This window comes from Musca domestica, unplaced genomic scaffold (assembly GCF_030504385.1).
Source record: "Musca domestica strain aabys unplaced genomic scaffold, Musca_domestica.polishedcontigs.V.1.1 110, whole genome shotgun sequence".
NCBI classification, from domain to species: Eukaryota; Metazoa; Arthropoda; class Insecta; order Diptera; family Muscidae; genus Musca; species Musca domestica.
The window spans coordinates 1,546,078-1,563,774 of NW_026712134.1; the positions used below are offsets into that span (position 1 = coordinate 1,546,078).

General features: G+C 35.4%; 2 protein-coding genes and 3 long non-coding RNA genes across 6 annotated transcripts; 3 read left to right on the forward strand and 2 right to left on the reverse strand.

Annotated features, from left to right (window-relative positions):
- Positions 1–203: 203 nt before the first annotated feature.
- LOC101892426 (ran GTPase-activating protein) lies at positions 204–2,564 on the reverse strand. The gene is made up of 4 exons (XM_005175463.4): positions 2,284–2,564; positions 1,346–2,229; positions 813–1,283; positions 204–751 (listed from the first exon to the last, which is right to left on the reverse strand). Exons 1-4 carry the CDS (start codon positions 2,390–2,392, stop codon positions 422–424), a joined length of 1,794 nt encoding a protein of 597 aa, XP_005175520.2. The 5' UTR covers positions 2,393–2,564; the 3' UTR covers positions 204–421.
- An 834-nt stretch (positions 2,565–3,398) lies between these two features.
- Positions 3,399–4,154, forward strand: LOC131807132 (uncharacterized). 2 transcript variants are annotated; one of them, XR_009344303.1, is made up of 3 exons: positions 3,406–3,644; positions 3,705–3,815; positions 3,871–4,154. It is a non-coding gene; the product is annotated as an uncharacterized LOC131807132 (long non-coding RNA). The 2 variants fall into 2 exon arrangements; XR_009344302.1 differs by having other exon boundaries at positions 3,399–3,815.
- Positions 4,155–4,813: 659 nt separating this feature from the next.
- Positions 4,814–5,299, forward strand: LOC131807131 (uncharacterized). Its single transcript, XR_009344301.1, has 2 exons — positions 4,814–4,979; positions 5,035–5,299. It is a non-coding gene; the product is annotated as an uncharacterized LOC131807131 (long non-coding RNA).
- On the reverse strand, positions 4,938–5,613 carry LOC131807133 (uncharacterized). Its single transcript, XR_009344304.1, has 2 exons — positions 5,323–5,613; positions 4,938–5,250 (listed from the first exon to the last, which is right to left on the reverse strand). It is a non-coding gene; the product is annotated as an uncharacterized LOC131807133 (long non-coding RNA).
- A 1,373-nt stretch (positions 5,614–6,986) lies between these two features.
- LOC101892940 (heparin sulfate O-sulfotransferase) lies at positions 6,987–12,784 on the forward strand. The gene is made up of 6 exons (XM_059132145.1): positions 6,987–7,732; positions 7,833–8,074; positions 8,167–8,252; positions 9,679–9,817; positions 9,873–10,093; positions 12,125–12,784. The coding sequence occupies exons 1-6, from the start codon at positions 7,624–7,626 to the stop codon at positions 12,366–12,368; spliced, it is 1,041 nt and encodes a 346-aa protein (XP_058988128.1). The 5' UTR covers positions 6,987–7,623; the 3' UTR covers positions 12,369–12,784.
- The last annotated feature ends 4,913 nt before the right edge of the window (positions 12,785–17,697 follow it).

Sequence of the window (17,697 nt, forward strand, 5' to 3'; positions counted from 1 at the left end):
GCTCCTGGTTTTATTTCGATTCGATATGAAAATAAGGGTTAACCTTGGCTGGGATGGGGGTTCTCTGAGTGTCCATCATGAAGGACTTCCTCAATTTTAAAGGGCTTTAGGGATATTGGAGGTTTCCTTTTCATAAAAATCTTTAAAAACTTTTGCTGGTCTTCAAAAAAAATCTACCTTCGGCGCACAAAGAAACAATTCCATTATGAGCTATTTTCTTTGATATTTATTTCGATTTTCTTTTGTAGTGTTTCTATACATAAATAAATAAATTATACCAAATTTTACAAAAATCGCTGGTAGAAAAAAAAAACAAATTACTACACAAATGTGGAAATAATTTTCTTTCACAAAAAAATGATTAACAAATAACTAAACCATATTGGGTATTTCATATGAGTATGGGGGGAATGTTTTTGATTTACACATCCAATTGTTCGAGGAAAACCTTAAATGTATTCTTCATATATTCACTGGCCAGGGGTTTCTTGTACAACGTTTCACGCAACGCATAACGACATGATTTTAAATTATACAAAGATTTGAATTTTATTTCACTGCGCAGCAGACCCAATTGTTGTAGTAAATAGTTTAGGACACGACGTTCTTGTTTCGTTTTGATAGCATAATCCACACATTCCTTATACAAAGACATGGCCAGGTCCAAAGCCACCGAAGAAGACTGGGCCAAATGGGCACATTTCAAAGTGGTGAAAATAAGCAAAAGCAGATAATTGTCATCGGAGAATTGCTAGGAAAAAATGAAAAGACAAAATTAAAAGAAAAGGTTTAAAAATATCGTACTCTCTTACCTCAATGACACTCTTGAAGGCCTGTAATTTATCGCTTTCCACCAGCGAATCAAGCATTTGCAGCGAGCAAGGCTTCTGACTTAGGCAGAACGTCTCAGCAGTTGATCCGCCCACAGTCGTGGTGTTATCGGCAAAGGTCACACTTTTATTGGACATAAATGATTCATTGGCATTCAACATTTTCGAGGTAAATGCCTGGGTTGTGGTATAGGCGGTCTCCTCTGCGGCATTTTCACCATAATCATCTTCATCGGCTTCTTCGGTGGTATCATTGTGATGATCATCATAGATTTCATCTTCTTCATCGATTTCCTCATCCACCGTATCATCGTCTTCATCCTCATCATCTTCAACGTCCTCATCTTCGTCGTCTTCGGCCTCGGATTGATCTTCCTCCATTTCTTCTAAGGCATCGGGATTGGCTGTTTGGTCCATGGCCTCCTTAATGCGCATACGACCCTCGTAACCAAACTAGAAACATATACCACAAATTATAACATTTTAATAAAGAAAACACAAAATTCTCCACTCACCTGATTACCATCTAAATTTAACCTCTGTAAATTGGGTTTGTTCTGCATGGCAGTGGCCAAGACCAACCCTCCATCTGGACCGATCTCATTGAAACCCAAATCAACAACTTCCAATTCACGATGATTCTCTTCCAATGCCTCGGCAAAATGATAGGCCCCATTAGTCTTAAGTAAACAATCACCAAAATTGATTTCCCTCAAATGTGGAGTGAAACTGAAAGCATCAGCCAAATGTTGGGCCCCCTTACTGGTCACAGTGTTATCATTTAAATTTAAAATTTTTAAATTCGGATTTTGTTTAAAACCCTCCGCCAAGGCCGCTATACCATCATGGTATATGGAATTCTGTGGCATGGCAATTTCCTCCAATGTCTTGACTGTGGAGAATATTTTTGCAATTGCCTTGGCACCATCGTTTTCCAAACGATTACGACCAGTGATGAAAACCTTCAATTTCAGCGGTGTGCCAGCAGCTGTACTTGTACGATGACAATCCAACAGAGCCTTCGACAACATTTGACCGCCACCAATACCCAGACCACAGTTGTTCAGACGTAATTCTTGCAAGCTATAACATACTTTTGAACGTAACAGATCCTCCAAGCCCACCATGCCGTTTGGACCCAAAGCATTATCGCTAAGATCAAGTACCGTCAATTGGGCCTGAGCTACCATAAGACCACTGCCCAATGATTTCAGGGCTTGAGGAATTTCAGTTTTTAAACGTCGCGTGAACATATTTTTCCATAAAGCTTTGCGAAATTCAGGATGTTTTTCCAGAGCTTTGCCAATGGCAGCCGCTGCATCTATGCCCAAGGTATTGCCATCCAATTTCAGATAGTGCACCACTTTTTGTGTTTCCAAGGCGGCCACAACATCCTTAACTGTAGAAAATTGTAAATTATAACTATTTTAATTAAATTAATAAATGTCCTCACCATCTTCCGCTGTGTCCCATGTCAATTGTTTATCTTCAAAAGTAACACCCTCCTCCTTTACCTCTTGCAATTCCTTTGCAATGTTGCCAAAAGAAAATGTGGTAGACATCGTGCAGTGTTATTTGTTTTATTAATTTTACACTTATTTAATAAAAATTTGCTGAAATTTTGCAAACGCTTGTTGCGGCTTGCCCCAGTCTTGCTTTGTTTGGTTGTTGTTGCGAAATAACCTAAAAATGCCGCCAGTTGCTGCAGCTGTCCATCGCAAATGTCATTTGTCAACCGGCATTTTAAATTACTTCTTCTTCTTCATATCGGCTACATTGGCATGCAGTACGAAATGGTGACACATTGTCAGATGATTTCGTCTTGATAATATAACAAACGGGCAATGTTTTAATTTTTCTTGTAATAATTAATATTTGGGAACTTTTTCATAATTTGAAGTTGTATTTTCTTTTAAAATGTGCAATGAGTTTACCGTTTTTCTCTTCTTTTCCCCGTTGTAGAAAATTATGCAATTCAATACGAAGTGTTAACATCTTTACGGGCTATTCACAGTAAATTAATATCAATACCTAAACGTTTATTTATCACCGAATATTTGCAAATTTAGGGTAATGCAACTATTCTCCTGTCCCAAAAAGACTAGTTTATGTTACGTGAGCATTAAAGCCATCGAAGGCGGTTGCAGCTTTTCACCGCGGATGTCAATTATCAAACAGCATTTTAAATTACTTCTAGATAATGTTGTCATTCAACAGGAAATGATAACATTCATACAAAGGGAATTGATATCGCATAACATTTGCCACGGCAAATTGAGAAAGGGAAATTCGATGAATACAAGGTAGGACAAGTTTGAAAAAATTGTGAAATATAACATGTAATAATGTATGGATTATATTGGCAGAATTGCATAAATACGTAAGTTACAAGTTGTCATGTTTTATTCGATTGTTTGGCAGTGTAAAGTTATGAAATAAAAAGTTACTACATTTGAATATATTATTGTTTGTCCATTTTTTCATGATACAATTATTACAAGGTAGGACATATTGTTGAAATATGAAAAACTGCAACTCTGGTCCTAAAGTCTTGTAACTTCAACAGCCTGTTCCACGATCTCGAAAGAAAATTTGTGCGAACGAAGGCTACTCACTCACTTTCGTATAAGAATGCGTTCCACTAACTTTCATTCTTTCTTTCGCATAGCCTTACGTGATTCAGTGTTGCTAAATATTTTTTTGGAAAAATTAATCGCGAAATAAAGCAAAAAAAGCGTCAAATGTCTAATTTAAACGCGAAAAAGCAGCAGTGGCTCTGTCTCAACTGACATTTCAGTTGTAAACAAACAAATTGTAAATAAACAAACAAAATAAAATTTCTAGTGATTGTGTTCAAACTATTTGTGCTCTTAGAAAATAAAAAAAGAATATTTCCGTAGCCCTATTTTTTATGGAGGAGGTTCGAAATGTGCCACGGAGGAATTAAGGAGATGCTTCGAATTTATTTGAAGTACCTAACAACCAGTAAGTATGATTGTATTTTTACATTTTTGAACTAATAAAAAATGATTTTTTCTAGGTTTGTGGCCAACTTTCGTGTGTCGAAGGAAGTTTTCGGGCTCTTTTGGATATGATGGAAGAGAAGTGGGTGCCCGGTTGCAGAACTACCCAAATCCGCCCCGATTTAAAACTTCTTCTGCTGCTTCCAAAAATTGGCATTCCTCTGGCGAACACAGGATTCTCCTCCATTTACTCAACTAGTGCCCGCAGCTGTGTAGTTGATGATTTTTTCGTGCTGGAATTGAGAAAATAAAAAATATATATATTTGTTGTTCACATATTAAATTGCATTTATTATTTTTACTTACATTTTTGTTTCCATTTTCAATCAAGCAATGTTTATGTTAAAACAATTTTCCTTAATTGTTATTATACGATAGCAAACACACAAGTGACTGATTTTGACATTTGTGTTCGCATGCGTACGAAAGAAAAAAGATAGTGGAACGCAAAATTACACTGAAATGCTTACGTTTTCGTTCGCTTTGATTTTCGTGCAAATTTTCGTTCTGATAGATTTTAGTGGAACGGAAATCAGCTGTTTGTCGTGTAAAAGTTGTGCGAACGTGTTCTTTCGATATCGTGGAACTGGCTGCAAGTTTATTATTAGCAAATTCAACTAGTTGTTTAAACTCATTTGCTAAATTTAATATGGCAACCCGTTTCTGACTAAATCGACCTTGTCATTTTTCAAATAACATTTACAGCCTGTCCCACGATCTCGAAAGAAAATTTGTGCGAACGAAGGCTACTCACTCACTTTCGTATAAGAATGCGTTCCACTAACTTTCGTTCTTTCTTTCGCATAGCCTTACGTGATTCAGTGTTGCTAAATATTTTTTTGGAAAAATTAATCGCGAAATAAAGCAAAAAAAGCGTCAAATGTCTAATTTAAACGCGAAAAAGCAGCAGTGGCTCTGTCTCAACTGACATTTCAGTTGTAAACAAACAAATTGTAAATAAACAAACAAAATAAAATTTCTTGTGATTGTGTTCAAACTATTTGTGCTCTTAGAAAATAAAAAAAAAGAATATTTCCGTAGCCCTATTTTTTATGGAGGAGGTTCGAAATGTGCCACGGAGGCATTTAAGAGATGCTTCGAATTTATTTGAAGTACCTAACAACCAGTAAGTATGATTGTATTTTTACATTTTTGAAATAATAAAAAATGATTTTTTCTAGGTTTGTGGCCAACTTTCGTGTGTCGAAGGAAGTTTTCGGGCTCTTTTGGATATGATGGAAGAGAAGTGGGTGCCCGGTTGCAGAACTACCCAAATCCGCCCCGATTTAAAACTTCTTCTGCTGCTTCCAAAAATTGGCATTCCTCTGGCGAACACAGGATTCTCCTCCATTTACTCAACTAGTGCCCGCAGCTGTGTAGTTGATGATTTTTTCGTGCTGGAATTGAGAAAATAAAAAAATATATATTTGTTGTTCACATATTAAATTGCATTTATTATTTTTACTTACATTTTTGTTTCCATTTTCAATCAAGCAATGTTTATGTTAAAACAATTTTTCTTAATTGTTATTATACGATAGCAAACACACAAGTGACTGATTTTGACATTTGTGTTCGCATGCGTACGAAAGAAAAAAGATAGTGGAACGCAAAATTACACTGAAATGCTTACGTTTTCGTTCGCTTTGATTTTCGTGCAAATTTTCGTTCTGATAGATTTTAGTGGAACGGAAATCAGCTGTTTGTCGTGTAAAAGTTGTGCGAACGTGTTCTTTCGATATCGTGGAACTGGCTGTTATTTTCAAATCTAAAATATTTTCGTACGACAACTGGCTGATTTTACAAAAATAATAAAAATAAATAAAAAACAGTTATATGTTCCATATTTTAGGTATACCAAGTTTACTTATGTATTCTTGGACTTAAACATATAAAGATAGAGATTCCAAACCCTTTACCTTAAGGAAATGTTTTCGGTGATGTTAGTTCTTGTGTAGACCCCTAATGACCTTTCACTTTAAGTCCGTCTTCAACGATAAAAACCCAAGAATTACCAGCTGAAAAATGATACCAAAATCTTCATAATATCTGCTATATAGATTATGTACTACAAAAAAAAAATTACGCGGAGAATTTCTTGTAATGAGTTTAATGCAAATTCGAGTAAAAATGGGGGGACAATATTTTACCAGTATTGTAGCAAAAAAACGTAATATTGTCCAAAGCGAAATCTATTTCAACCCTTCCATAATTAAGTCTTACATGTCTTTTCAGACAAATATTTTTGGTTTCCGTTTCAGATCATATTTTTCCTTGACCTTTACAGCCTCTAAAAATCGTGAAAATAACAAAATATTTGGTCGAATATAGATGCAGCTTTAAGCTCATATTTAAGGAATAATTACAAAATATAAATTTGAAAATGAAGGTACTAACATAAAAAAAATTGATTGTATGATAGCATGAGATTACCTTGGTGATTGTACCATGAAAACTTGCCTACCTAAATAGTCTATTTTTTTTAAATTCCAAAAACAAAAAATAAATTCACATTGTATTGTGCCCATGGTAGAAGAATATAGGTAGATGATGCATCAAAGCCTCGGAACATTGATTTGCAAAAATTTTAAAATGTTTTTTTGTTTTTTTCAAAAATAAGTAGATTTCTATATGTTTTCTTATGCGACGCCAATCGGATGTTGTTATGATATGCATTTTTCAACGATTTTAACGAATTTAAATACATTTTCATTCAACATTTTCAATTTTAAAATTGGTTTGACAGTTCATTGTTCCAGCAGCTGCGTTGAAGCGACTGCCTGTATTCTTCTACCATGATTGTACCACTGGATGCGTTGATGCGACTAACTTTATTATTGCACCATGAAACATATGTTTGACGTGGTAGTGGTGTGTGGTGAGTCTCTTTCATGGTAGAGTTATACAGGCCGATGCATCGACTTTCGAACATTAATAATGTCAAAGCTATTAAAAATTCTCTCAAAAAAAGACTTAATTATTTGCTATTATTATATCATTCAGTTTTTATACAATAACTTGCATTTATTAAACACCCAGTTGCATAATTTTGTATTCAAAATTTAGAATTTCATTTATGTTTTGACAGTTGATGGTGTGAACAGCTGTCTTGTTGCGGCTACCTGTATAATTTTACCAAAGTTCACACATCTGTCAATCGAATAGAAAATAAAAAAGAAATAAAAAACCAAAACCACAAAACTAAATTAACTCCCTATTACTGTATTAAAAATTAAATAAATTAAATTCCAAGAAGCAAAGAATCGACAACAATCACATAAATCTCAAAACGAAACAAGATTACCCCAGGGCATTGAGTGTCAATTGAAAGCTGCCAAAGAAGGAAGTAAATGCCAGCAGCCAACACATTTTGTAAACAAATTCCAAGTTCAAGTGGATTTCTCTGTCCCCTTGCCTGAAAGTGGAGTCCAGACTGTTGCAGGGACTATGTAAAGCTTGTCCAGGAAATGATTTATTCATTCAAAGCTAAATTAAAGGAAATATTTTAGATCCCAATAATATTTATAAATAAAAGACTTGTGGAAGCATATCTGGACAAATCCAATCAAGAAAAGCTGGTCTTTAGCTACAAAAAAAAAAGAGGCAACAACAAAATGTGTAAATTAAAACGAAATCCAAGAAAATAAAAACCAAACGACATTATTGTGTGTGGACGGGCAGTTGGTCGCCTGCCGCACACAAATAAATTCAGGGGAGCAGCAGAGCAAACAAGCCAACAGACAGAATTACACCATCCACACCACTTTGGAATGAGAAAAATGTTGTTGACAAACATCAAACATTGGCTCTTTCTAATGAGTACAATATGTCTGATAGTCATAGGATATTGGGTCTTTGGTACCGAAGTGAAAATTGTTGGTACGTATGGCCGGGCATATTTGCATAACATGCATGCACAGACAAACAAAATTCTTAGAATTACGTTGACTAATATCGTTTTCATTTTGTTTCGTTTTAGCTTTGAAACCCTTGACTAATCAACGACAACCATCCGTATTGGGGGTAGATGAGTGGCGCAAAGCTATCTCTTTGGATAATTTCGATTATGAAGAACAGCTGGTGGTGCTCTATAATCGTGTACCCAAAACGGGTTCAACAAGTTTTGTAAATATCGCCTATGATTTGTGTAAAAGGAATCGTTTCCATGTTCTGCATATCAACATAACAGCGAATAGTCACGTATTGTCATTACCAAATCAGGTGGGTGATGCGACGAAGCTTTTCGGTTGAATAATGAATTTTTTTTTTGGGGGAAAACTACTCATCAATTTTGTTTTTTTGATTTTCAACAGGTCTCATTTGCTCGTAATGTCACCAAATGGCATGAAATGAAGCCAGCTTTATATCATGGACATGTGGCATATTTGGATTTTTCAAAGTGAGTAATTGAGAGTCTTGGTGGCTGTTAAGCTATGAGAAGGACTTGGGAACTCTGAAAGAAAATACCGAATTATTAAATTTATTTTAAATAGAACAAGTAAAAAGTTGCTAAATTTGGCTGGGCCGAACATTTAGCATCCTCCACCAAGGAAATTGAAAAATTTCCAAAAAAATGTTCGCCTTCTATCTCTATTTGTTTCAAAGATAGCGTGATTACAACAGGCAGACAACCAGCCGGACAGACAGTGTAGCTTGAGAACAAAATGTTATTCTTTCGAATTCACTTTCGCATCGACACAGTATTAGCTGCCAAAATTTCCCCTAGCATTTTAAGAACAACTTTTCTTTTTATACCCTCCTCCACAGTATGGAGGTTATATTAAGTTATATTTTAGCGACATTATTTACCGGAATTGTTTCAAATTTGGCATTTCAAGTTCGTAATAGATACTACAGCATAAAACAGAAAATGAGTCATGTAGGTCCACGTCTTCGCGTAGCCCCCATATAAAGATAGCTCCCAATATTTGGTATTTTTATGATTTAAGAGACATTATTCACCGGAACTATCTCAAATTTGGTATTTGAAGTTCGTAATGGATACTGCAGCCTATGACAGAAAATTGTCTTTGCAGGTCCACGTCTTCGTATAGCCCCCATATAAAGGTACCTCCCGATATCCAGTATTTTGATGATTTTAGAGACATTATTTACCGGAATTGTTTCAAATTTCGCATATGAAGTTCGTAATGAATACTGCAGCCTATGACAGAAAATTCTCTGTGCAGGTCCACGTCTTCGTGTAGCCCCCATATAACGGTACCACCCGATATTCGGTATTTTAATGATTTAAGCGACATTGTTTACCGAAATTGTTTCAAATTTCGCATATGAAGTTCGTAATGAATACTGCAGCCTATGACAGAAAATTGTCTGTGCAGGTCCACGTCTTCGTATAGCCCCCCTATAACGGTACCTCCCGATATGCGATATTTTGATGATTTTAGCGACATTATTTACCGGAATTGTTTCAAATTTCGCATATGAAGTTCATGTTTGATACTACAGCCTATGCCAGAAAATTGTCTGTGCAGGTCCACATTTTATAACCCCCATGGTACCTCCTTATATTCGGTATTTTGATGATTTTAGCTACATTATAAACAGATTTTTTTCAAGTTTCGCATTTCAATATTGTAGCTTGTGACAAAAGTTGCCTATGCAGGTCCACATCGTCACATAGACCCTAATATAAAGCTACATTCGGTATTTTGAAGATTTTAAAAGAATTTTTAACGGATTTTATTTTTTGAAAATTGCCAAATTTTGTACTAAAGGGCATTCAAAGTTCGGCACGGCCGAATTTACATCTTTCTTACTTGTAATATTCAACATTTAATCAATTTTCCGTTATTCCATTACAGATTCCAGATATCGCACAATCCAATTTATATTAATTTAGTACGTAAGCCATTAGATAGGCTGGTATCCTATTATTATTTTCTACGTTATGGTGATAACTATCGTCCGAATTTAGTACGTAAGAAGGCTGGCAATAAAATTGTAAGTAATTGTAAGGAAAATGGGGAAATCTCTCTAATCTCTCTTTCTTTTCCAGACCTTCGATGAGTGTGTTAAACTAAAACAGCCCGATTGTGATCCGAAAAATATGTGGCTGCAAATACCATTCTTTTGTGGTCATGCAGCCGAATGTTGGGAGCCGGGCAGTCAATGGGCCCTAAATGAGGCTAAAAATAATTTGGTTAATAAGTATTTTCTCGTTGGCGTCACGGAACAAATGGAAGATTTTGTCGATTTGCTGGAGAAATCATTGCCAAGGTATGTAAACACCAAAGCTTAAATTTTTGTAATTTTTTGGTCTTTCAAAAATTAAACTTTTTTTTTTTAAATTGGGGATTGAGAAAGAAATGACTCGATTGAATTAAGGAACTCTATAAATAACAAAGTTTGTTAAAAAAGTAGATTGTCCTTAAATATGTTAAATAACAATAAGATCTCCTACAACAGCTTTGCAAAAAACCACAATGAACTCCCCAAAAAGGTATCCGAAAAATCATTGAGGGTATATCAAAAAACAAAAAAACAAATTAAAAAGCATCAGTCGGTTTTGCCGACAGATATACACCCTCACCTAATGTAGGTAAGGTACCAGAACGGGTTTACCGATATAAATCATCTTCACAACTGATATTGTGTTAGCAAAAATGTTTGTATGTGGGAAATTGGAACAGAGTTGGATGTTTTTTTCGCTTTCTTTAAGCGATTTGTTCTTGAATTCTGTATGGGAGAGGTACCAGAAGAAATGGTCCGGTTTCTTCCATCTTTATAAGAGATCTTGTTTTGGTTGGAAATATTGAGACGTACCAAGTCTGAAGGGAATTGGATGTTAATTTCGTGTTTTTTTTTGAGCTTCATGGATATTCAAAATTGTGGGGGAGATACCAAAGGAAGTGGACCGATATATTCCATCTTCACAGCGGAACTTTTCTTAGTAGAAATAATGGGATGAGCGAAATATGAAGACAATCGAACTCTTACATCACATTTTATAAATGTTGTAATTATTCAAAACATTATCCCTTTGTGGGGGAGGTCCTTGATGGTGTGGATCGATATTGCCCATTTTCGCACTAGCACTGATACAAATATTAGGATTTGAAAAATTGGAGCAAGATCGGATTATCCTTCCTCTTTCTGTGCAGTTTAATATTTTTTTTTTTTTTGAAAATTTCAAACTGAAGTACCAGAAGGAGTTTACCAATATTGTCCATCTCCAAACTCGATCTAAGTTTAATAATAATAATAATATTACGATGTACCAAGTTTGGTCCGAATCGGATACTCCCTTCGAGATTTATCGTGGGCACCAGACAGCACGCCAGATTGACATATGGACATCTCTAGATCGTCTCCAAATGTCCTGAAATGGATTTTGTTTATAAGCAAACAAAATGATCGTGTTTACTTGCCAAAGAGGTCAGCTGAAAATGTGCACCTTCGGTTGGCCACCAGAACTTAATCGCCGGCCATGGTGTGTGGGCCGCCATAACAGCCGATGGCCGCTCTCCGCTCGTATAAATCGACCGTGGCATCAGAATAAATGCCGAATATTATCGCGAAAATATTCTGGAGGGTGTATTAAAACCTTGGGCACGCAAACATTTTGGCTGCAGACCTTGGACATTCCAACAGGACTCAGCACCATCGCACTTAGCATGCACCACCCAATTATGGTTACAAAATGAGGTTCCTGGCTTCATTTCCAGCGCACAATGACTACCAAAATCACCGAATACCAATCCGTTGGACTATTGAGTCTGGAGTATTTTGGAAAGAAAGGTTGGTACTAAAAAATACCAAAATGTCGATCACCTCAAGCAAGCGCTTCGCCGGGAATGGGCCAAAATACCGCAGAGCAACAATCGGGCAGCGTGTGACGGTTTTATTGGTCATTTGAAGGCCAAAATTCGTACCAAGTTTGACCAATCCGAACAAATCTAAACTTATTCTAAAATTTGATGCTATTTCCGAATTTTTTTTTCTTTTATTCAAAAAAATTTAAAAAAAAGTAAAATTATGGCGTTTGACTTCGTTGCATTTTTTTATCTCATCCTGTTTATACTTTGTGACAAACAAAATATACCCTCCATAATATGGTGGAGGTTATAAAAATAAACAACCATAAAATAGATTTGCCTTCCTGCCTATCCAGCACAACCTCCCCCCCACCCAAAAAAAAAAAATATCCTTAAAAATATTGTTTTGTTTAAAAATTCTCCAAAAATCTATTTAATCCCAGATTTCCCTCTAAGAAATGTATTCACATTCACTTTTTATTTCTATTTTCAGAATGTTCCATGGTTTCCGTGAATACTATCAACATTCCAATAAATCTCATCTACGCAATACCCTAAATAAACGTCCACCCAGCGAAGAGACTGTGGCAGCTATAATGGAGTCTAAAATTTGGAAAATGGAAAATGAGCTATACGAATATGCCCTGCAGCAGTTTGAGTTTAACAAACGAAAACTTCTACAGCCGGACAAAAAGCAAATACAACGTTATATGTATGAGAAGATTAAACCGAAATAGAAATGGAAACGGAAAAGGAAGCGCAAATTCCTTTTGTAAATAGAATACAATTATGTTGTATTGATGTCTAGGGCAAATGTTTGATGGCCTTCCTACGAGACAAACTTATGTACTTAATTTTCTTTTTTTCCTTTTGTATATTATTTAATAATTTATTTTAAGAAAAAAAGCTATTCCAATTACTTCCAGAAAAGAAAATTTATTTTTAAGCTTTTTTATTTTTAAATTGTATTTTAGTCGATATTTAAAAAAAATATTTTAAATGGGAAATCTATTCCCCAAAAGTTATTGTAAACAAGTTGCCAAATGAATTCGTATTTTTAATTTTCCAATTGTATTATTTTTTTTTGTTTATAAACATAGTTAAATATCAAAAGCAATATGTATGAAAATGTTTTTAATGAAATATCCCCCCCCCCCCCTGAAAAAATGAACTTGTAAAAACAACCCCCCCTCCCTCTCCAAACACTAACAAGAAATATTAATAAGACATGAAATTGTAGCAAATTGTAGCATATCATTATTAGTTTTTTTTTTTGTTTTTATATATATATATACAGACATACATACATATATATGTATTTTTGTACTCAACTCTGTGTAATTTTGTATGGACAAAACGCACAGTTTGTTTTTAAAGAACTTGAATTTTTTATTTAAAATTTTCTATTTAAAGTGTTCAACTCAAGACAAAAAAAACAAAAGAAATGAAAAAACAACAGCAGACCGCAACAAGGTATAGTCGTTTATATTTATATACATATGACCTTAAACGTAATTAGTTTAAATATCAAAAACAGAAAAATTCAATTTTTTATACCTATGGACAATACTAGAAAAGCTAGAATGTAACATACATTCATTATATATAAATATAGGAATAAATATATATACATAGATATTTATATATATAAGAAAATAATAATAATAGTAATAAATAAATAAAAATTATAAAAAGTAAATCTATTCCCGAAATAGTTTTAGTTAAATAATTAAATTAAAAAAAAAAAAAAACAATAAAATAATTAAAAAAAGCAAATAAAATAAATAATTAAAAATGAAATCTAAAAAAAAATACCAAAAAACAAATGGATAAAAAACCAAAAAATCAGATAAAAATATATATGGGAGCTATATCCAAATCTGAACCGATCTCGATAAAATTTGGCAAAGATATTTCTGAGCTGCATTTGATATATTTCCCTGAATATCGTTGTTAGGGAGTGCATATTACGGCTGTGCGTAACAAATCGGATGAACAATATATATGGGAGCTATAGCTATATCTGAACCGATCTTCACCAAATTTGACATACTAGCTTCTAGACTCAATTCGGTCGTATGTGCCAAATTTCATCCCATTTGGGTAAACATTAAACGTTTGGTGCACAAAAAATAGTAAATCGAACGAAGTTATATATGGGAGCTATATCCAAATCTGAACCGATCTCGATAAAATTTGGCAAAAATATTTCTGAGCTGTATTTGATATATTTCTCCAAATATTGTCATTACAGAGTGCATATTACGGCTGCGGAGGACTAAAATAACAAATCGGATGAACAATATACATATATGTGGGAGCTATAGCTCTATATGAACCGATCTTCACCAATTTTGGCATACTAGCTTCTAGACTCAATTCGGTCGCATGTGCCAAATTTCATCCTATTTGGGCACATATTAAACGTTTGGTGTACCATAAAATGTAAATCGGACGAAGTTATGCATGGGAGCTATATCCAAATCTGAACCGATCTCGATAAAATTTTGCAAAGGTATTTCTGAGCTGTATTTGATATACTTCCCCAAATATTGTTGTTACAGAGTGCATATTACGGCTACGGAGGACACAAATAACAAATCGGATGAACAATATATATGGAAGCTATATCCAAATCTGAACCGATTTCGAGCAAATTTGACATACTAGCTTCTAGACTCAATTCGGTCGTATGTGCCAAATTTCATCCCATTTGGGTAAACATTAAACGTTTGGTGCACAAGAAAATAGTAAATCGGACGAAGTTATATATGGGAGCTAAATCCAAATCTGAACCGATCTCGAAAAAATTTTGCAAAGGTATTTCTGAGCTGTATTTGATATATTTCCCTGAATATCGTTGTTACGGAGTGCATATTACGGCTGTGGGTAACAAATACTACAAATCGGATGAACAATATATGTGGGAGCTATAGCTATATCTGAACCGATTTCGATCAAATTTGGCATACTTATTTTCAGGCCTAATTTGGTTGTATGTGCGAAATTCCACACTATTCGGGCTGATATTACACGTTTGGTGCACAAAAAATAGTAAATCGGACGAAGTTATATATGGGAGCTATATCCAAATCTGAACCGATCTCGATAAAATTTAGCAAATATATTTCTGAGCTGTATTTGATATATTTCCCCAAATATTGTTATTAGAGAGTGCATATTACGGCTGTGGGTAACAAATACTACAAATCGGATGAACAATATATATGGGAGCTATAGCTATATCTGAACCGATCTTCACCAAATTTGACATACTAGCTTCTAGACTCAATTCGGTTGTATGTGCCAAATTTCATCCTATTTCGGCAAATATTAGACGTTTGGTGTACAATAAAAGGTAAATCGAACGAAGTTATATATGGGAGCTATATCCAAATCTGAACCGATCTCGATAAAATTTGGGAAAGATATTTCTGAGCTGTATTTGATATATTTCCCTGAATATCGTTGTTACGGAGTGCCTATTACGGCTGTGGGTAACAAATACTACAAATCGGATGAACAATATATATGGGAGCTATAGCTATATCTGAACCGATCTTCACCAAATTTGACATACTAGCTTCTAGACTCAATTCGGTTGTATGTGCCAAATTTCATCCTATTTGGGCAAATATTGGACGTTTGGTGCACAAAAAATAGTAAATCGGACGAAGTTATATATGGGAGCTATATCCAAATCTGAACCGATCTCGATAAAATTTTGCAAAGGTATTTCTGAGCTGGATTTGATATATTTCCCCAAATATTGTTGTTACAGAGTGCACATTACGGCTGTGGGTAACAAATACCACAAATCGGATGAAAAATATATGTGGGAACTATAGCTATATCTGAACCGATCTTCACCCAATTTGGCATACTAGCTTCTAGACTCAATTCGGTCGTATGTGCCAAATTTCATCCCATTTGGATAAACATTAAACGTTTGGTGCACAAAAAATAGTAAATCGGACGAAGTTATATATGGGAGCTATATCCAAATCTGGACCGATCTCGATACAATTTGGCAAATATATTTCTGAGCTGTATTTGATATATTTCCCCAAATATTGTTATTAGAGAGTGCATATTACGGCTACGGAGGACATAAATAACAAATCGGATGAACAATATATATGGGAGCTATAGCTATATCTGAACCGATCTTCACCAAATTTGACATACTAGCTTCTAGACTCAATTCGGTCGTATGTGCCAAATTTCATCCCATTTGGGTAAACATTAAACGTTTGGTGAACAATAAAAGCTAAATCGGACGAAGTTATATATGGGAGCTATATCCAAATCTGAACCGATCTCGATAAAATTTGGCAAAGGTATTTCTGAGCTGTATTCGATATATTTCCCTGAATATCGTTGTTACGGAGTGCATATTACGGCTATGGGTAACAAATACTACAAATCGGATGAACAATATATATGGGAGCTACAGCTATATCTGAACCGATCTTCACCAAATTTGACATACTAGCTTCTAGACTCAATTCGGTCGTATGTGCCAAATTTCATCCCATTTGGGTAAACATTAAACGTTTGGTGCACAAAAAATAGTAAATCGGACGAAGTTATATATGGGAGCTATAGCTATATCTGAACCGATTTCGAGCAAATTTGCCATACTTATTTTCAGGCCTAATTTGGTTGTATGTGCAAAATTCCATACTATTCGGGCTGATATTACACGTTTGGTGCTCAATAAAAGGCAAATCGGACGAAGATATATATGGGGGCTATATCTAAATTTTTACCTATTATCTCCAATTTAAATAGGGTTCGTCCTTGGGCCAAACAAATGATTTGTGCATAATTTCATCTGGATCGGGCAATAAATGCGAACTGTACTTTGTTTAGAAAAATACATGAACAGACGGACGGACGGACGGAAATCGACTCAGAATGTGATTCTATGGAGATTCTCAAAAGTAACTATGGGTCTATCTCGCTTCCTTCTCCATGTTACAAACAAATGCACAAAGACATAATACCCTGACCACCTTGTGGTGTAGGGTATAAATAGACTCAAAAGAGCTAAAGAGTTGCTTCGCTTGGCCGAAAGTGGTGAACTGCCGAATTTGGTTTTTTCCGCTCTCCGATGAGAAAACATTCGTTCGTTGTCCAGCAGAAGTTGTAAACAAACAAAATTATCGTGTTTACTTGCCAAAGAGGACAGCCGAAAATTTGCACCTTCGGTTGGCCACCGGAACAAAACTCAAGAGCCGGCCATGGTGATTGTGTGTGGGCCGCCATAACAGCCGATGGCCGCTCTCCGCTCGACCGTGGCATCAGAATAAATGCCGAATACTATGGCGAAAAAATTCTGGAGGGTGTATTAAAGCCTTGGGCAGGCAAATAATTGGCCGCAGACCTTGGACATTCCAACAGGACTCAGCACCATCGCACGCAACATGCGCCAACCAAGAATGGTTACAAAATGAGGTTCCTCGCTTCATTTCCAGCGCACAATGGCTAAACAAAATCTCCGGATATCAATCCGTTGGACTATTGTGTCTGGAGTATTTTGGAATGCAAGGTTGGCACAAAAAATACCAAAGTGTCGATCGCTTGAGGTTCGCCGCGAATGGGCCAAAATACCGCAGAGCAACATTCGGGCAGCGTGTGACGACGGTTTCATTGGCCGTTTGAAGGCCATAATTCCTGACAAAGGTGACCAATTCACCTAAGCCAGCCTAAGACAGAAAATTGTATGTGCAGGTCCACGTCTTCGTATAGCCCCCATATAACAACACCTCCCGATATTCGGTATTTTTATGATTTTGGCGACAATATTCACCGGAATCGTTTCAAATTTGGTATTTGAAGTTCGTAATGGATACTACAACCTAAGACAGAAAATTGTCATTGCAGGTCCACGTCTTCGTGTAGCCCCCATATAAAGGTACCTCCCTATATTCGGTATTTTGGTGATTTAAGCGACATTATTCATCGGAATTGTTTCAAATTTGGTATTTGAAGTTCGTAATGGATACTACAGCCTATGACAGAAAATTGTCTGTGCAGGTCCAAGTCTTCGTATAGCCCACA